Raw genomic sequence first — 22,373 nt, forward strand, 5'->3', positions numbered from 1 at the left:
GCATAATAAGAACAGTTATAGTTACATTTAGATTATTTTTTATAATTCCTTATAAGTCATGCATTTGCTTTTTCAATACACATGCTCATAATCCATTATACACTGATTTATTAGTATTTATTAGTCAGTCATATGGTTCCATGAATGTATTTATAAAGATGCAACCTGCATTGCTATAATGTTATTATATTATAGTTACAATGACTTTTTAGTAATTCAGATTTATTTCTGTCAAATAAGTAAATATATTGTTATTAATAGCCGTGTTATGTTCTTATAGATACTCACTGTGAGTGATAATACAGTTACTGACCTCTATAAATGCATCTTTGATGGCTTTAAAGGATTAGTTCACTTTCAAATGAAAATTAGCCCATATGATTTACTCACCCTCAAGCCATCCTAGGTGTATATGACTTTCTTCTTTCAGACGAATACAATTGGAGTTACATTAAAAATGATCCTCTTCAATGTCTTATAATGGCAGTGGATTGCAACCAACAGATTGAAGCTGCATCAAAGTGCATCCATCCATCATAAACAAACTCCAAACGTCTTCTGAAGCAAACCGATGAGTTTGTGTAAGAAAAATATTCATATTACAAAGTATATATAACATGTTACAAAGTAATGCATGACTTATAAGGAATTATAAAAATAATATAAATGTATATATAACTGTTCTTATAATGGTATAAGGTCTTATAATAGGTCTTAATGAGCATTTATAAATATATTTATAGAATAGTAATACTTACTTATAAATAGGGCTATAATTCATTATAAGCATGGTCTTCATGGAAAGTGTTACCGGTTTTTCTTCTAAAACCTGATGCACACAATTTTTTAACACACTATGTGAAATAAATTAAATCATAAGGAAACAATGGTAATAACAGCACAAATGCACATCCATGATGAGTGTTTGTACTAAGATTATCTAAAATATATGCTTAAATTAACATGCCATTGAAACTACTTCTACATTTTGTGTACATGACATCTCACACACAGGAAACTATGATATTGGCTTGCAGTTGCCAAATTTACAATATTTTATGATTTAGAAATCAATAAAAATAGTGCATTCACAAACATGAATTCTGTATTGTACAATACATAAATCAAGAAATCATCAGTGTAAAGATCAAAACCACCAACACTTCAGTGTGAGGTAATGGAAATGCTTGTTCCTTCCTGTGTGGCACTGGCCCACATCTAAAATCTGGTCTTGATATTCTTCACAACTAAAATGCTTTATAGCCTGTTATAGTGTCATAATTCACTCACTACTTTCTCTGATCTCGGCTGCTCATATTGGCCATAAACAAAGAACCGTTGGCTGGAACAGAGCCTTATGGTTAACCATCAACTCTAAATCAACTTGCATGCAGGACGACTCAGAGTTTAACACCAACCTGTGAGAGATCAATCAACACTGACGTTTTTCAGTAGGCAGGCATAAGCTTGAAGACAATGTCAGCATGTGCCAAACTATTCATCTCTATGGCGAGTGATTAAAAAGGCACACAGTTTCTTTATCTTGGAGCCTGCTCAGGCTGTTTAAACAATAGTCACTGGACAGGTAAATGCACAGATATAGATAGACCCATGGGGATGAGAACACAACTCTAGATGATATTACTCTGGGTCTGCGGAGTGTCAAAGGACAGATAGTTAATAATGATGCACCTACAGACATCGCTACTGGCTGCTGAAAGGCTACAGGTACTTGTCATGGCGACAGACAGCCAATGGTGACTGAAGTTTTCCTCCTGATGATAGACAGTGTGTGGAGTGAGGGAGGGTTTTGTGGGTAAGTAATGATCATCCATCATCCAACGAGACCAGTTATAAAGTCATGATATTAATTATTCATACTTTACCTCATGCAACACAGGAAATGTCACATACAAATTTGGAAAACCACTGACTAGGGTTATGTGTCTACATGGCTGTTTGCCACTACTACAAAATGTAGGGGAAAAAAAGGATGATGGGAAATTTGGAAAATGAAAACAGTAGCATGGCAGACTGGCAGTTTTTCTCTTTTGGCAGTCGCCATGTTCATTTTTGTGGGCTGGACTGGTTGATGGTCGGCTTTCTGTTGACATACGTGGCCCAGTAACCCAGGTTGAAGATAAAGAAGAGCACTGGAAAGATGATACGAGAGATCTTGTCCACTTTGCTGACGCGATTGTATGACTTTTTTCCACCTTCTGGCACATATTCACCATCCATTTTAGGTAGTCGGATTTCTCGGACCGGCTGTGATGGGGTGGATGTGGATGTGGATGTGGCACTCTTGGAGATGGTTGTCAATCCGGGATCTTTGGCTACGCCCATGCTGTAGGTGGTTCCCACAATGTTGAAAGTGTTGTTGGTCTTCTTGGAAAAGGAAGCTGACTCTCGCCTCTGTGGAAATGTCAACAGGAAAAATTAGAGCAATAATTATTAAAAGAAGCGAAAGTATACCTTGTCAGTTCTTTTGTACAAAAGTGAAACATTCATCTTACTGATGGAGCTTTTAGTACATCTGTTTTCTCTTACTGCTCAAAATACTGTATGATTTTTTTAGTAATGTGTGTACAATTTATCTACTTATATGATTTATTTATTTAGGGGAGGGAATCACATTTGGTGCAGTAAGCAAAACTATGTTTCATGATACCACATCTGATCTGAAAGGTAAATACAACTTATTCAAGCTTGTGATGAAATATAACGTTCCAAAGATTTAAATCAAATCAATTTTCAATGATGCATAAAAATATTACTGATTAAGCCAGAATATGGCATACACAGGAGGAAATGTACTAAGAATAAATTGTGGCCACTTATAATTGTTTTAGCACTCATTTTACTAAAGGAATTATGCAAATCAGGTGCACTAGTGCAAACATGTCCACATCATTTCTGCTGAATGTATTTTACACCTTGCAATTCCCATATCTTATGTGGAAAATGCAGCAGATTAGTGCATTTGTTACTTGGTTAAGCTGTGGGTATAGTTAGTGAGCAAGACACATGTTTTAACACTCAAAAACTGAAACTGCCACCTTTGTTATGTGTGCCTTTGTTACGACAAAGGCATAATAGGGCAGTTTCATTGAAATACATCTGAAAATGTATCAATTTATCAACACCTTAAAGTTAAACTTGGAAGTGCTCATCAAGTTCTCTAATCAGGCAAATATATGGGTACTGTCATGACCGCAGGCTGATAAAGGAGCCTTTGCAGTTTGTTTTTGACAATTTCTTTTTTATTTTTTATTTTTTTATTCAATAGCCAAGATTCTTGTGAGAAACCTCTTTTTTCCCTCTCGAAATTAAGGATGTCCACAAAAGTGCCAGGGATTGTCAAAATGTTAAAAAAAGAAGAGTAAAAATGAAAGGAAAATAGCATTAAACAAGCTTCATCCACAGTTTATACTTGCACATGAATTAGAGCAAGCAAAGAGATTCTTAGATTTCTCATTATTAAACTCACTAAATAGTTGTGTCTATAGGCCCTCAGTTTGTTCAGTCCTGTGTTTGGTATTGTTGATGGCTGCTTCTGATATTGCATACTTCCCTACGATATAGTAGGTGAAAAACAGAATGTGACAAAAGAAAAAGTATGTTAATAGTATTCATAAAAGAGTGGGCAAAAAGTACCCGGTTGTAGGAATGGGAAAAACAAGCTCTGATGACGACACAACTGTTCCACGATTGGCCAAACCCACCACATGACAACGATCACGTGTGTTTCGTGTTTATTCGTACACCTTCAGTTCCATTAATGTTCACAAATCAGTTTTTTTATAACAGTAAAAGCTCTTTTTATGAAGTCGCGATGTTTGCATATTGTGTCATGTTTATCAAAATAAAACAAAAAAAAAGTAGAAAAAAAAGTAGACCCCACTACATTGGTATTTCAATAGTATGCTTTATGTTGAACTTTATTTTTGTACAAACAGATGCTGTATTTAGCAGTGCATAAAGTATTAAATGTAAACGTATCTGAAACATCTGTGTATTTGACAAATATTGCATTTATCTCACTTCAGCTGTGGTAAAGTATGCAAACACAGTGCAAGCGTAACTACGGGAAGCAGAAAGTGTCCTACTTCACGTCTCCATTTTCAGCTCCTCCCACCTGCACGTGGCAACTTTCGCCAATCGGTTACATCCAGCCGCAGCTGATGTAACACACCTACACAATCTGAACAACTGATTCGAAACAAAAGAATTATAAAGGTTTCAAAGCTTCATGAAGCAGTGTTTCGAAATTGACCATCACTAACCCAATGACTTTCTACTTCCTAAGAGATTCTGAAGTGTGCTGTAGCGACTGGGCTATTTGAATCATTCGTTCGTTTGATTCTGAATTAACAAATTCGGACTCTCTGTGTTTTCTAAGCACATTCCTGCCCAAAACGTTCTTTGCTAAGCTTACCAAAGCTTGTAACCTCCTGACTTCAAAATTACAAATCATACGCCGGCTCCAGAGAGACTGGAGCAAATGGACTTTTACGACACTTAATAGCACCCTAGACACACTGCAGAACAACGTTCTGCATTCCAAACCCCCTTTTTCTCTCTGCACCAAAGAGATAACGAAACTTTCTAGAGTCATCCCACACACGCATTCATACACACACACACACACACACACACACACACACACACACACACACACACACACACACACACACACACACACACACACACACACACACACACACACACACACACACACCTTTGTAGTAGAACTTAGGAATATCATTTAATATATGTACAATTCCATTATGTATGTGTGATTAGCTTTGCTTTATAATAGAGGTGTGGTTTTGAAATGTATTCTTTAATCAATAGTGTTTTAGTTAGAGAATGTTCACCAACATTCTCTGGCAATTGCCTCCCCCCCCCCCGCCCCCGCCCCCTTAAAGTGTTACTCTTTACTCCTACTTAAATCCTACATTTTCTATATGTATAACCACTAAAGAAATGTAAACATGGATGTAATTTCCCATCTCATAATTTTTCTTTTACGTGGTGTAGTTTGTGTATTCTGGTAAACTTTGGTAATAAGGTTAGACAAATCAGGTGTGTACCGTGTTTAGTTCCTTAAGCTTCATCTCCATTTGTATCCTAGTGTACAACACATTTTGGGTAAACCTTATTTCTAGCCATGTAACGAACTTTAAAATGTTTGTAATTATGCATATCTTATGTAACTTGGTGTTCCTACAATCTTCCTATGACAAGTTTCATATCTCTGTAATCCTCGCAATATAACAGAGTCGAATTTCGATAACAGAATGCAGTAATGTACATTGTTTTACACATTTCATATGTCTTGAGCAAATCGTCTCAAATTTGATATCCCTCATGACTCATTCGAGTGGGCGTTGTCTTACAAGACAAAGAAAAATCTTCCCGCCCGAGATGCTCTAAGATGATTGGTCTGCGTACGCAAAGTAGGCGTCAAACCATCCTTTCCATAAAAGACCAACTCAGAAAATCTTCAGTGAGCACTTTTACGAACCCTCTTCATCAGCGAGACCATCCATGGCTCCCTTTTAGGGAGCTTTTCTCCGTTTATATTTTCCTTTCCTTGCAGTCTTTTAGTTTTGTTTCGTCTTCGGACTTCAGCCGACAACTTCAACTCAAAGGAAAAGACTCTTTTGAAAATCCCGCTACCGCGCTCACCGGAAGAGACGAGAGCGCAAGCCCAGCAGAAACACACGCGCGCTCCTCTTCCTTAAGGACGTGCACGAGCACTGCGTCTGAGAGAATTCCTGGCTCCATGGCTCCTTAGGGAGTCCTCATCTCCGTTTTATTTTCTTTACTAAGTTTTAATTTCATATTCGTTTCTCCCTCCACAAAGGGAAATTAACTCTGAATCATGTTTCTGGCAACTTCACATTTCGGTGAACCTTTAAACTTCGCGCGAGTCTGCTCGCCCCAAAGACACGAGGAAACACGCCCCGCTCTAAAAAGAGCTCTTCTTCAGCAACAAAGAGAACCATTTTGCAAGATAAGTTTATTGAACTTTTAATGTGATTTGATTCCTTGTTGTCTCTCAAAAGGTTACATTGCCTGTGATTTTGCCTAACTGTGATCTTTCTTTGATCGCACATGTTAGTTTCACTTTCTCTCATCTCTCTCATTGTCCGATCTCTTTCATCCTCTCCCTCATTTTCGTTATTCGTTTAGTCTTGTATTTTGTTTACGTGTCCTGTACATACATATTTACTCATGTAAATTGTAGTATTTTGTATTCCTTAGTTCAATGTAGTAGTCCAATTATTAAAATTCCATATATAGCCTACTGGATTGATCCTGTCTATAATTCTCACATTACGAGTCCCTGAAATGTTTGATCTAGCTACAGGCTTTACAATTTGATTATGGTTTAGTAACCTAAATTTTATAAGGACAAAAAGAATAGTTTCATGGCCAGAAGCTATTCCTTTTTGAAATTATAAGAAGTGATAACTTTATTGAGAAGGTTAGTAATCTTATGGTCGTTTGCGGGACAAACAACTGTTCGATAATTACATTAATTTTCCATTAAGGGTTATCTCATAATCAATCTGAAATAGGATTATTGATATATGAATAATGAATTATAATTCGTTGTGATTGATTATTCATATATACAAATCGATCTATTTTCAACTTCGAATAAATTAATGTAACTGTAATATGCAAAATATTAATCATATTCATGATTAATTATTAAAATTCCCTATAGATCATTTGAGCTAAATGTTAAATGTACTACTAAAACCCAGTGCGCTTACAGTGCATAAGAACACATTTTACAATCCCATGAGGCCATGGGAGAGGATTTGTGAATGGCAATGAAGAGATGCAAATGACGCTGGTAGGTCACATGATAATTGTCACGTATTGATCTAAACAATACCGTTGCCATGCATACTTGACCTGTAGTGCTGAACCGGAAATAAAGTGAATAAGTTCCTTCCCAGTACAATGACTGTTGTGTATGTGACATGGTGTCAGAACAGAAGTAAGTCTATCGTTAATTTAATACACAAGGATTAGAACATTGAACAGCGGCCGAATAATTTACAATGGATGTTCTACACTATAAGCCACCCGAGCCGTTTGACTTCGACTCTCCTAATGTAAGCGCCGCGTGGAAGAAGTGGCAGCAACGTTTCGCCCTGTTCCTCACAGCATCGGGAAACAGTGACTCATCTTCAGCTAAAAAGGTTGCTATTTTGCTCACGGTACTGGGAGAGAGAGAGGATATGATATAATTTTGCTCACGGTACTGGGAGAGAGAGAGAGGATATGATATATATAGTAACTTTAGGTGGGCACCGGCTGAAGGTGATAGAGACGCGGAAAATCGTAATGACTTTGATACTGTGCTCAGAAAATTCGAGCAGTTTTCCAATACGAGGAATCCAGTAATGGCTCTGCGTGCACAGTTTTGGGCATACCAGAGACCTGAAGGCCAGGGTTTAGAAGCATTCATGAATGATCTCAGGACGATGGCAAGTAACTGTCAGTTTACTGATTTAGAGACCACGCTACGAGACAAATTATTTTTTTCCATAAAAGATCCGGCAATGAAAATGAAAGTAATGGGTGATGACGGCAATGCATCCCTTGAAGTAGTGACACAGCGAATGCGCACGTTTGAGAGCGCTAAGCGGGAACTTGATATGATACAAGGCAAGTCGCCGCAAACCCCTGACAAGTCAGTTCACACTCTAAACACCTACACGCGAGGCAGAGACCGTAGATGTTATCGAGGACGAGGAAAGCAGTCAGCACAAGCTAGTAACCACCTGCAGAGTGGAGCTACTGCTCAAGCAACACAGCACATGTCCAACGCATGCAGCAGATGTGGTACAACGCATCAACCTCGCAACTGCCCTGCATTTGGTAAGGAGTGTCATCGCTGTAAGAAATTAAACCACTTTGCAGATCTATGTCAAGCCAGAATGCCTAGCTATCGTAGCAGAGGTCGTGGTCGTGGAGCATCAACTGTACACACAGTGGAGTCTGATTTCGAACATTTCTTTATTGACTCAATGACACATGATCTCAGTGATCCCTGCTGGTATGAAGAGGTAATTGTTAATTAGGACAAGATTAAAATGAAGCTAGATACAGGAGCAGATACAAACTGTATGCCACTGTCACAGTTCAGACAGTTAACAGGATACACCAGCATCCCTGTTTACAAGTCTTCAGCTAGACTGTCAGGATATGGAAAGCACAGCATAGAGCACATAGGAAAAGTTCATCTAAATGCGCGACGCGCAAGGGTGCTGAAGCAAGCTATGACTTTTTCCTCACTACTGAAAATGGACCAACCATCTTAGGTCGTCAAGCATGCTCTGGTCTTCGACTCATTCAAAGAGTGGACAACATTGAAAAATCACTAACTCGAGAAGATCTGATTGCACAGTACCTTGATGTGTTTAGTGGTCTTGGAAAATTCACAGAACCATATGACATTAAGTTGTAGCCCAATGTGTCACCTGTAATTCACCCGCCGCGCAGAGTGCCTTTGAGTCTTCATAATCATCTTAAAGAAAAGCTTGATGATATGGAAGCAGTCGGCGTCATCCGTAAAACATCAAAACCCACAGACTGGGTCAACAGTCTTGTGGTAGTGGAGAAGAAAGATGGCTCACTTCGTTTTTGCCTTGACCCTAAAGATCTGAATCGCGCCATTAGAAGGGAACACTTCATGATCCCAACCAGCTCTGATGTGATCAGCCAGATGTCAGGGAAAATAATGTTCACTGTGCTTGATCAGACAAGTTCATACTGGCAAGTTCCACTCACTGAAGCCAGTGCAGACCTATGCACATTCAATACTCCCTTTGGGCGATATTCCTTCCAGCGAATGTCATTTGGAATATCAAGTGCCAGCGAAGTCCTACAGCTAAGAAACCAGATGGTTTTTGGGGACATCCCAGATGTGCATATTATAGCAGATGATTTGATTGTCGCCTCACTAGATGAGAAACAACATGACAAGACATTACATGATGTGATGCAGCGAGCTAAATCCATGGGCTGTAAGTTCAACAAAGAAAAGATCAAATTCAAGAGGTCTGAACTCGTGTACATGGGCCATGTGATCAGCAAGGAAGGTCTGAAGCCCGACGAGTCAAAAGTGACAGCCATAACTGACATGCCTGACCCAACTTCAAAAGAGGATCTTCTAAGGATCATGGGCATGATCAATTACTTGTCACAGTTCATACCTAATCTGTCCACAACGACAACGCCACTACGCAGTCTACTCAAGAAAGATACAGCATGGACATGGGAACCGCAGCATGCAGCAGCTCTCAAGATGTTGAAGACACTTATCAGCAGCAAGCCAGTGCTTAAGTTCTTTGACATAACCAAAGACACTGTGATACAGTGTGACGCGTCATCAACCGATCTAGGAGCCTGTTTGCTGCAGGATAGTCATCCCATTGCATATGCATCTCGTTCTCTGACCACATCAGAACAAAATTACTCTCAAATTGAAAAGGAGCTGCTGGCTATCTGTTTCGCAACTGAAAAGTTCAACCAGTACGTGTATGGCAGACCAGTGACAGTACAGTCCGACCACCGCCCGCTCGAGATGATCACCAGAAAGCCACTGCACAAGGCTTCACCAAGTCTCCAGCAAATGTTGTTACGCCTGTTGAAATACAACATCGATGTGAAGTACCACCCTGGAAAACATATGTACATTGCGGATACCTTAAGCCGAGCATATCAGACCAGTGATGCTACATCTTCCAACATAGAGGATGCACAACAGCTACGGGTACACAGCATTACTGAAGTACTACCTATGAGTAGCCAAAGAATTGAAAAGATCCAGCAAGCATCAGCCAGTGACCCGACTCTCCAGGCAGTGAGTCAGAGAGGTTGGCCGTCTCACAAGGCAAGTGTACCTCCCCTAGCGCAACAGTTTTGGCAGGTGAGAGATGAAGTATATATTGAACATGGACTTGTTTTTGTAGGAGACAGAGTAGTAATCCCAGAGTCTCTGTGACAGGAGATTATTTCTGCCCTACATGACACTCATATAGGCATTGAGAAGTGCAAAACCAGGGCCAGAGCTATCATGTATTGGCCTGGGATGTCTAGGGACATTCAAGATGCAATTGCTCGTTGCAGTGTGTGTGCAAAATTTCACAGAAGTAACACCCAGGAGCCAATGTTGCCACATGAAGTGCCAGACCATCCATGGGCTAAACTGGGTTCTGACATATTTACTTTTAATGGAACAGATCACCTACTCGTCGTTGATTACTTCTGTAAGTACCCTGAAGTGGTGAGTCTGAGAACCAAGACAGCACAAGAGATCATCAACAAGCTGAAGTCTCTTTTTGCCAGGCATGGAGTGCCGGACATGTTGGTGAGTGACAATATGCCATATGCCAGTCATGCTTTTCGCCAGTTTGCCGCAGATTGGAACTTTAACCTGGTGACGTCTAGTCCTATATATCCTCAGTCTAATGGACAAAGTGAGAGGTTTGTGCAAACAATAAAACAGCTAATGAGAAAAGCAGCAGAGGATGGCAAGGACATCTACCTGCTTGATTTAAGAGCCTGCTTGATCTCCGAGACAGTCCTATTAGTGGACTCCAAGTTACTCCAGCACTATTGCTTATGGGTCGCCGTCTAAAGTCTATCTTGCCTGTAACCTCATGTAAACTGATGCCTCAATCCACGGTGCAAGGTAGAGATGAGTTGGTGGCTCGACAACAACAGATGGCACACTACTATAACCGGGGAAAGAGAGAACTGCCTTCCCTGAAACCTGGTGAAAGCTGCCGTATCAGACAAGGCCGCGTGTGGAACCGAGCAGTTGTGGTACAACCTCATACCACCCCTCGATCATACACTGTCATGACAGAAAATGGAACCACCTACCGACGTAACAGAATTCACCTGTCTGTTGATCCTGACAAATCAGCACTTCAAGTGACACTGGACATTGCTGACCCAGACTGCACACCTACAGAGCAGAAGGAGACACTAGTGTCCCCTACAAATATTGGGTCCCCCAAGGCATCATCACAGCTGCCAGTGTCAGTCTGTGAGCGCTCAGCCAGGGCAAGATGTTTGCCAAAGAGATTTGATGACTATGTTATGCACAAGTAAAGTTTAAATATTGTAAATGTGTTAGTAGCTATATGTTCAAGTCTTAGCACTGTGATTAATATTCAAGTTAGTGACTTAAGACCAGTTAAGCTACATTTATACCTAACTGTTGACTTAAAAGATATTATGACTTCACGCAAGATCTGAGGTTAGGATTTTGCTAAAGGTGCCCTAGAATGTGAAATTGAATTTATCTTGGCATAGTTAAATAACAAGAGTTCAGTACATGGACATGACATACAGTGAGTCTCAAACACCATAGTTTTCTCTTTCTTATTTAAATCTCGTTTTTGAAAAACACCCCTGAAAAACAGGCGAATCTCCACATAACACCGACTGTGACGCAACAGTTGGGATCATTAATATGTACGCCTCCAAAAATTTGCATATGCCAGCCCATGTTCAAGGCCAGGCGGAACTGCACAGCCGAATCATCAGAAGTTCTGCAGGTGAAGAAACAAGCAGGAGGAGGATCATAGGGAAAATGGCAGATCTATCTATAATCTAGGCTATCTATAATCGGATACCGCTACAGTTTAATTCGAAGTTGTTAGTTGCTCTGTCCATTTCACCACGGACTGTTTTTCTAACCTGGAACAATATCGCCGCTTCTCTCGGCGTCTCAAACGGACGAAGGGGGCAATTTCAACTAACGTTATATTCCCGCAAGCGGTAAGTAGTGATTTTATTAACGATAATTTACACTGTGTTATCTAGATCCAGCGCGATATTGTTTTTTCCTCGAAAGACATCGTGGCTTGCAAACGAGCGAACGATGGCAGTTGCTCAGTGTTTGGATGTACAAATGAACACAAAAATATTTTTTTAGCTCCTTCATCCGAGCCTCTGAAGAACCAGTGGGTTATGTGAATTTCTGATGTGTAATTGTTCAAGTTCAGACAGATAATCTTTCTCTCAAAGTCGTTCAACACTGTTTATGCATCAGTAAATCGCGTTGCAGTGATAAGATCTTCATTCACGCTATCAACAGGCTGTCATCTGCTCAATGCTCATCACTGCAACCTTTTATGTGATGGGAATAGATCTAAATACTTAAAAAACTTCTCATGATTCGTTAATCCCGATAGCTGTAAGAGTAAAAACGTATAAAAGCTGTAATAGTAAAAGTTTTCCAGATAGCTCTACATGTAATGCCAGATATTTCATATGCAAGCATGTCAGCCAATCACAGCAGAGGGCAACAACACTGAAGTCTCACAGCAGACACGCCCCCTCAAACAGAGTGTTCAAACCAGGGAATGAAATCAGGCTAGGAAATATGCCTTTTATTTCTAAATTATAACAAATTTTGATCTAAAAAACATACTAACATTATAAGGGCACCCCAGGAAACATTATAAAATAATAAAATAATCCATTCTACGTCACCTTAAGAGATATTTTGGTTCATTATGTTTATTGAACAGGTTTGATGAATAGTATGCACTATACGTTACTACTGTAAGTACAGTGAGAATGTAATTGCGACTAAGCATATGCAATTTAGTAATGATGACAAATAATACTTGCTGTGGAATATGTTGAAAAATTTTATAAGTTGTGGGTATGTCTTTAAAAGGGGAGATGTCACGTGTTGATCTAAACAATACCGTTGCCATGCATATTTGACCTGTAGTGCTGAACCGGAAATAAAGTGAATAAGTTCCTTCCCAGTACAATGACTGTTGTGTATGTGACAATAATGATAACATGGCGAATGTAATACGTCAGGATTATATTAATACTACACAAATTCATACTATATAAAACATACTTTTTTGCGGTTGTAAAGTAATTACTTAAATTACTGCAAAATATTTACCTACTCAAGAGAGTATGTGATTTCGGACACAGACTTTGTGTGTTTACCAAAGCTGTTGCGTTTGTATTTCTTCCTATGTGGATTACCATCTTTGTTTTCTTTTGTTCAATTAAGTCAAGTCAAGTCAAGTCAAGTCACCTTCATTTATATAGCGCTTTTAACAATATAGATTGTTTCAAAGCAGCTTTACAGTGATAATAGGAAATTAAAGTAACAGAGATTGTACATGCGTATTACGTGTTTAGTCTATAGGTATGCACGTTTGAATATATATGTGTGCAGGCGTGTAGTCCTTCTTTACAAACCAACCCTCAACAAACTACTTGTCTGGCCTTAAAATATATAATACATAATTTTTATCGCTTCCACATGAGCCACGTGAACCGGAATTATCCCGACAATGTTTTATCTGTACAGAGGTAAAGGGAAGGGAAGGAGGCCTTCATAGGGGAGAGACTAGTTGACACTTCAGGACTGCGTTGTCATCGTGTCCAGGCGTTAATTAACAAAGTAAGCTGCACTTAGATCCTCTGCTGCTCTTCCTTTATCTGCCCACCATTGCTCATTCACTTTCAATCTATGGAAAAGATAATTGTAAACATTCTTATAATAAATATCTCATTTTGTGCTCCACAAAAAAGGGATAAAATAAAAGATGTGTGGGTGAGTAAATGATGACTGAACATTAATCTGACAAGAATCAGACAATTAGCTGACTTATAGCTGGTTTCAAAGATTTTTACATCTTTCATAAATACAAGAAAATGAGAATCTTTAAACACGTCATTAAAGGGATAGTTCACCCCAAAACTGAAAATGATCCCATGATTTACTCACCCTCAAGCCATCCTAGGTGTATTTGACTTTCTTCTTTCAGACGAACACAATCAGAGTTATATTAATGTAACGTAAATGCCTTAGCTCAAATGATATACAGGGAATTTTAATAATTAATCAGGAATATGATTAATATATATTGCATATTACAGTTACATTAAAATTACTGAAGCTGAAAAATAGATAAATTGAATATATCAATATTCCATTCTTCAGATCGATTATCCTGATATCCTTTACTGGAAATTAATGTAATTATCGAACAGTTGTTTGTCCAGCAAATGACCATAAGATTAACTGATCAACTTCTCATAAAAGTTATCACTTCTTATAAGTCCAGGAAGATCAGTTTTCTGGCCATGAAAACTATTCTCCTGTCCTTATAAATTTAGGTTACTAAAACCGTAATCAAATTGTAAAGCTTGTAGCTAGATCCAACATTTCAGGGACTCGTAATGTGGGTTATATAGACAGAATCAATCGCATATATATTGGGTTTTAATAATTGAACTAAGAATACATCAAACTACACAATATACACGGATTATATGTCTATGTACATAAAATACAGTTAAACAATACAAGATAACGAATAACAGTGAGAGGGAGAATAAAATGATCAGACTTAGAGAAAGATAGAATGACAGAAAAGGATGAGAGAGAGAATGAGAGAGAATTGAAAAAGAGACTGGCAACTTATTACCAACAAAGAACCCTTTTGAGAGACACCTAGATTCAGCTTTAAAATATGTCAGATACTTGCAGTTTGAGGCACTCTTTTGTGGAGCTGAGAAAAAGGGATCTGTGTGTCCCTTTTAGAGCTGAGCTGCGTGTCCTGGTTTCTTCCAGAGTTGTGTAGCGGGAAGATTTGAAGGTTCACTTGAACGTAACGTTACCGAGAATGATTCAGGCTAAGTTCATTCAGCTCGTGAATGAACAGAGGCGAATAGAAAAACGAAACTAGACTATAGAAAACATACAAAGAAATAAAAGAGAAGAGAAGCAGGCCAAAGCCGGTCCGGACTTGGGTTTCCAAAGTTTTCCGAAGGAGGGAGAAGAGAGCATTTGGAAACTGAAGGTTCGGACTTTTATCAGTGTCCCGTGTACGCCTCCTTTTGCGTGGAGGACGAATCATCTTAGAGCATTCCGAGCGGAAGATTTTCCTTTGTCCTGTTAGACACGCCCACTCGAATGAGTCATGAGTGAGATCGAATTTGAGAAGATTTGCTCAAGACATATGAAATGTGTCAAATGCTACAAATTACTGCAATTGGTTATCGAAATTCAACTCCATCAGGTCGAGAGGATCACACAGGTATCAAAAATAGAATATAGACGTTGTAGCAAAGCAAAGATACATTATTATGCATTAGTATAGGCATTTGCAGTTTGATTAATGTTACAATAGGACATATATATGCTTTCCTATGGTTTATAAACACCTCTTAACACAAAAAGGGATATATTTAGTACATTTAAGAGTGACTTTATGGGTAAAAAGTCCTTTTCTGTAGTGGGTTTCTGCGTGTGTGTGTGAGGTGACTTTATGGTCGGCATCTGTTGCATCCCGTGGTGCGAGTACCACGTGAGGGGTTGGGGGTTTAATTTGAAAATGGCAATCTCAGAGACAAAAGTAGTTTTGTATGCAAATTCACTTATCGGCCTGAGGAGTCTAAAAATTGATGAGGGAAGCAGTTAGTCCTAGACACTGAATGGAGCCAGTCTTTGTAATTTGCCTTCAGTTCACAAAGAACAAACGTTAGACACAGCAGGGAGTTGTTCTTGCACAGCACAGTGATAGTTCGATAACAACAGGGGCCTGTTTGTTGATTAATCGATGTGTCGTAAAAATGTTAACAAGCGGCCTGCTTGCAGAAACTTGTAGACATCGTGGCACCAAGCCACATCATTTAAGGTTTTCTGAATTTGAACATGTATGTGTTCATATTTGTTCAGCATGAGAAAAACAATCAGGATTCGGTCAGTCGCTACATTAAAAAACATCATTGCTCTTCAATTTAGCCAAGGCTGCAAAGTCGACTCCGTGTTACAAATATGTTAGACCTATCACTTCTGCCACTAAAGATTGCTTTATTAATAATCGTCCTGATCAGTTTCATCATCTCAGCATCCCGGATAGCTTGGAAGAAATTGATATTGCAACAGAAACTTTTAACTCTCTCTTTTCCAGCACTTTAGACACAATTGCTCCTTTGCGCTTAAAGAAGATTAAAGAAAATAATCACACTCGGGCCCTTAAGAGAGCAGCCAGAAAAATGGAACGCAACTGGAAGAAAACAAAACTAGAGGTATTTCGCATATCATGGAAAGAGAGCTCGATTACGTACTAGGGCTGTCACTTTTGTGAAAAAATTTGATTTTTGACACATATGTGACACAAAGACGTTTCCATTTTAAATGCCAAATATGGGCAAATCCACGGACAACTAACAGGCATTAGGACGAACGTAAAGAGGGCGCTTGAGATGCGCACAAGTCAGCAATATTCCTGTTGATTTATTGGCATGAAGTTTCGTACACAATGACAAACAGGAGTGCAACATTCTCGAAAAGCAATAAGCAGAGTGGACTGCCATAACATCAATGAAAAACATTACTGCAGTCTTCAACATGCCTGTGTTTACGGTTAGAAAAGTCAAACAAATGTTGCCTACATAGGCGATTGTTGACCGTAGCCTGAATCTGTATCTGTATGCATGAGACTGTCTGAATACCGGCAGAATTCACATTTTTGTAGTAAAAATAGAAACATTATGCAGAAGTATAATGTGTGTTTGTCAGAGTTGCTGTGTGATGCACGTTCGCTGCGGGCGTATCGTGACGAGCTGGACACGTTCCGAGAAAAGACCGTTAAAATCGATGCCCTATTTTCGTTTTCGAAACTTGTGTTGGTTGGTCCGATCGATTGTGCAATCGATTTTCGAACGTAAAGTGACAGCCCTATTACGTACAGAGATGCTTTAAAAGCTGCTAGATCTGCTTATTTTTCAACCCTATTAGAAGAAAATAAACATAATCCTAGGTATTTATTTGAAACAGTGGCTAAACTAACGAAAAAGAAAGCTTCAAACACAGAAGTTTCCAAGCAGCACAGCAGTAATGACTTTATGAACTTCTTCACTTATAAGATTGATAATATCAGGCACAAAATTATAACTATGCAACCGTCTACTACAGTATCGCATCAGGCAGTGCATTGTAGTCTCCCTGAGGAAACATTTGATTCATTCGTTGCTATAGGAGAGGAAGAATTTACTAAACTCGTTAAATCATCTAAATCTACAACATGTATGTTAGACCCTATACCGACTAAGCTACTGAAAGAGATGCTTCCAGAGGTCATAGATCCTCTTCTTACTATCATTAATTCGTCTTTGTCTCTAGGATGCGTACCAAAAAACTTTAAGCTGGCTATGATTAAATCATTTGTTAAAAAAACGCAACTTGATCCTACAGAATTAGTCAATTACAGGCCGATCTCGAATCTACCTTTTCTGTCAAAGATACTAGAAAAGGCAGTATCTTCACAACTGTGTTCCTTTCTTGAAAGAAATTATATCTGCGAGGATTTCCAGTCCGGATTTAGAACGTACCATAGTACCGAGACTGCTCTCGTTAGAGTCACAAATGATTTGCTCTTATCATCCGATCGTGGTTGTATCTCTCTATTAGTGTTACTCGATCTTAGTGCTGCATTTGACACCATTGACCACAACATTCTTTTAAATAGACTAGAAAACTATGTTGGCATTAGTGGAATTGCACTAGCATGGTTTAAATCATACTTATCTGACCGTTATCAGTTTGTAGCAGTAAATGAACAGGGCTCCAGACTAACTTTTCCACTGGTTGCACTGGTGCTACCAACTTTCTCAGTTGGTCGCACCAGCACATGATTTGGTCGCACCAAATTGTTGTTTTTTTTACAACATGGAATTAATCAATGCATGCTGATGAATAGTTGTCCTTATTTGCGTACCCTAGTTTTGCACTGATGTAAAAAGACTGACAGTGACACAAGACCTCATGTTGGCAAAATGTTTTAATCTTTTAAATGAAAACCATTCAAAATAACTATCAAAAAAACACCACGAATGTTTTTTAATGTTTGATTGTATTTTATTTAGTACTGCCAATCGATTAAAACAATTAACTAGCCTATTCGCGATTAATCACACTTAACATTAAAGGTTTTAATATATTTTTATATTGTAATAATTTCACATTTAATCTCCAAATTAATGTGAAACAACAAAGTATATTTTAAATATTTGATCTATTAGGTAGGAAATATACATAAATTGAATAAAGTTACACCTCTCAGACTTCACTGTAATTTTCTCTGACTTTTTTCTTTGATTTTATTTTTTTACATTAATGTATCACAGAAGCAGGTTTATTAGGCTGCTGTCGCTTTAAGATCTGATGCACACAATGCGGATCTGGATCTGACAAGCATCCGATGTTGTCAACTCTTTGCGGTCATTTAACACTTTTTAACTAATTTAATACTGTGCTTACGAGGATACTCGACCAATTGAACATTTTGGCATACTTTTCTGTGTTTTTGTCCGTTCAAGCGTGAAAGAGAAGCGGCTGCGCGCTGTCTGAAGCGGCATTCTGAGCGCATGAGTCCTGTGTGTGTGTGTGTGTGTGTGTGTTGCGTGTATCACACAGAGAGGAGATATAAAGACAGCGCGCCGCCAGTAGCCTACAGATTTAAATTCTTATTTTTTGCGTTTTATCACGCTTGAATTTATTAGCACTTGAATGAATGATAGCGTGATAAAATAATATAGAGCAGCCAATGGATGAAAGAAAAAATCTGATGCTGCATTAATTGCGTTAAATATTTTTAACGCGTTTAACTGAAATAATTAATCGCATGCGTTAACGTGTTCATTTTGACAGCCCTAATTTTTGTATAATAAAACATAAACATAATATGTATTTGTTATACTCCTTTGCTCACTTGGTTCCTCCCTGTCCGCACCTGTGCCCTCGTCATCAGTTGTGTCTGAGGCTGTATGCTGGCTCGTTGGCTTGTAATTCCTGAATTCCTAATTCGCGCGTCTCACCATCAGTGTGCAATGCGCGTGACATGTACATTCTTTAATAAATAAACTGCAAGTGTCTTGCGGAAGAACATTGTAGCCGGAGCTACTTCTCTCCGTTAATGTCTATGGCGAGCTGCGAGTCACGCAGGCACTGGGCAACTCCGTAGCCGAGCCGACCCCGGGATAAAATAGTCAGAATATAAACACTTATTATAGGCGTACCGTAGTGATTCAGAGTAAGTCAAAAACACGGTTTGGAAAATGGATTCATGATGTACTGATACAACGGCGTTCTGTTGCGCATGCGTGAATTTAACTGAGTTGTACATGACCATGCACTCGCACAAATGCGACCACATAAAATTTTAACTCGCACATTCTCAAAAAATGGTCGCATATGCGACCATTTTGGTCGCAGTCTGGAACCCTGATGAAGAGATGTCTTATCGATCACAAGTTCAGTACCACAAGGCTCAGTACTAGGACCGCTGCTGTTCACTCTGTACATGCTACCATTAAGAGATATCATTAGGAAACATGGAATTAGCTTCTACTGTTATGCCGACGATACTCAGCTCTATATTTCTTCAAAACCTACCGAAACTTACCAATTCACTAAATTAACAGAATGCATAGCTGATATAAAAAATTGGATGACTCGTAATTTCCTACTTCTAAAATCTGAAAAAACAGAGATTCTAATTATTGGACAAAAAACTTCCTCACGTAATAACCTAGAATACTGTCTAACACTTGATGGCTGCTCTGACAAGACTTGACAAGTCTTCGTCGTCGGTTAGGAACCTGGGTGTGCTCTTTGATACCAATCTTTCATTTGAAAGTCACGTGTCTAGTATCTGTAAAACTGCATTTTTCCATCTTAAAAATATATCTAAATTACGCCATATGCTCTCATTGACAAATGCGGAACAATTAGTTCATGCTTTCATGACATCAAGGCTAGATTATTGTAATGCTCTACTGGGTGGTTGCCCTGCACGCTTAATAAACAAACTACAGCTGGTCCAAAACGCAGCAGCTCGAGTTCTTACCAGAACCAGGAAGTATGACCATATTAGCCCAGTTCTGTCAAAACTGCATTGGCTCCCTATTAAATATCGCATCAATTTTAAAATATTGCTGATTACTTACAAAGCACTAAATGGTTTAGCTCCGCAGTACTTGAGCGAGCTCTTAACGCATTATAGTCCTTCACGTCTATTGCGATCTCGAAAAAGTGCATCAATCCATCATAAAAGTAATCCATACAACTACAGGGGGTTAATAAAAGTTTTCTGAAGCAAAGCAATGGGGTTTTGTAAGAAAAATATCCATGTTTAAAACTAAAATAACTAGCCTCTGGCAGAAGGCCTACGCAAGTCGACTTACGCCAAAAGAGTAACCCCTGACACAATGTAGGAGTAGCGTAAGCTTTGATGCCTCTTGCGGTTCAAACAAATAGGGCTGGGCAACAAACTCAAGCTCCTCTTCTCTTATACCGAAATCCTCTGATATTTTTCTTTAAAAATTCTCGTTTTAGACTTATAATTCATGACTGGTGTTTTGTTTTGCTCTATCCTCTGCGCTTCCGTGTTCGCCAATACGTCAAGCATCAGGTCAGGGGTTACTTTTTCGCCGTAAATTGATGCGTACGGCCATCTGTCGGAAGCTAGTTATTTTAGTTTATAAAGTTTTAAATAAAGATATTTTTTCTTACACAAATCGCTTCACTAGCAGAAGGCCTTTATTAACCCTGCGGAGCCACGTGGTGTACTTTTATGATGGATGGCTGCACTTTTTTGGGCTTCAAGATCTCGTCCTCCATTCTACCATTATAAAACTTGGAAGAGCCAGGACATTTTTTAATATATCTCCAATTGTGTTTGGCTGAAAGTCATATACACCTAGGATGTCTTGAGGATTACTAAATCATGAGGTAATTTTCATTTCTGGGTGAACTATCCCTTTAAGTTACACACTGAGGATTTTGCTGCAGAAAATCAAATAGGAGGGTTTTGATGTAATGCTATCAGATGCTATAATCCTCAGTATAATAACTATGTGCAAGTATTTTAATCTTTAGTTAGGCCTCTGATGATCTGTTCAGAAAAGCTGGAAATGTGGATAACAGGAGTGTAATCCTCTGTGAAAAACTGATCATCTATGATTTAATATACAGAGTCAGCTTTACAGGACATGAGTGACTTATAAAAATAGGTTACCGAATCAGCTTGTTTGACAGCTATCAGAATAAACTAGATTAGTGGTGCTTACGCAATCAAAACTCACTGGCATAGTGCTATGCAGTTGCTAAGGTATTTTTAGAGCATGTGTTCTTATGGGATGTTAAGGTATTCTGGTTTCTATAAAGCAATATTTATTGTGAAAGGCAATACACAAATAAATTAGAACTATTAAAGGGTTAGTTCACCCAAAAATGAAAATTCTGTCATTAATTACTCACCCTCATGTTGTTCCAACCCCGTAAGACTTTCGTTCACCTTCAGAACACAAATTAAGATATTTTTGATGAAATCTGAAAGCTGGCTCACTCCTTCATAGGCTGCGAGGTAATCGATATCTGCCATCCCAGAAAAGTTAGTAAAGACATCGTTAAAATAGTCTAAGTGACTACAGTGGCTCAACCTTAAGTTTATCAAGCGACGAGAATACTTTTTGTGTGCAAAAAACAAACAAAAATAACGACTTTTTTTGTAAAAAAATAAATAAGTTGGTCAAACAACTGGTGTTTATCCATAGCCATCTTGCAATGTTTACTAATGACTTCGACGTCACAGTGCTGTTGTCATCTGTTTAGCTCGCCTCTGGACAATCAGATAACCTGATGTGATTGGTGCAGCTCGCTGAGCAAATTCAACATGTGCTCTCGCAAGAACTCTGGATTTCCAGGGTACCGGTGTGGTGCACGTGTACCGAATGCATTACATTGCAACATTAAGGTCTCCTGTTTTGGAACACTTCAGTTTCCCGGTGAAGTACGACAACGGACAAAGACAGGTGGATAAGATAAAAGCAGTACACGACAAATACAGCATTGTAGCCTAACCACCAATAATCGCAATAAGCTCTGTGTTTTGTTACTTTCGATAAGAAACTAAGTGTCATTTTTTTAATTCAGTCCATTTTATCACAAAATTCAAACAGAAAATGCTGTTTTGACAATATGGCATGACAGATCTCTGTATAGGCGCCTCAGTTCACACAATAGCGTGGAGCATGAGTGAACGCGATCATCTCTTCCTGGTTACAGAATGGACATCTGAAGGTATGTTGAAAGATACAGTACAACTTATTGAAACGTATCATATCTTGTGTAATCGCTCAATCAGTGTTTCAATGGCGGAAAGACATCAATAACAGCTTATAAAAAAAATATGTCACGTAGCATTACATTATTTATCTCAGGAAAGTCATTCAGTGTCCACAGCTTTTTAGTTCGCAAGAGAAATTAACTCTTTCACTAA

The 22,373-nt window shown here is 38.7% G+C and overlaps 1 protein-coding gene across 1 annotated transcript in view; it reads right to left on the reverse strand.

Annotated features, from left to right (window-relative positions):
* Positions 1-1,084: 1,084 nt before the first annotated feature.
* Positions 1,085-22,373, reverse strand: part of gabra3 (gamma-aminobutyric acid type A receptor subunit alpha3) — a 668,187-nt gene continuing 646,898 nt past the window's right edge. The window contains exon 10 of the mRNA XM_079847030.1: positions 1,085-2,415. Within this exon, the coding sequence (XP_079703156.1) occupies positions 2,068-2,415 (348 nt within the window). The 3' untranslated portion in view covers positions 1,085-2,067. The remainder of the gene's footprint in view (positions 2,416-22,373) is intronic.

The sequence above is a fragment of the Squalius cephalus genome, assembly GCF_949319135.1.
Source record: "Squalius cephalus genome assembly, chromosome: 17".
In the NCBI taxonomy this organism is placed as follows: Eukaryota; Metazoa; Chordata; class Actinopteri; order Cypriniformes; family Leuciscidae; genus Squalius; species Squalius cephalus.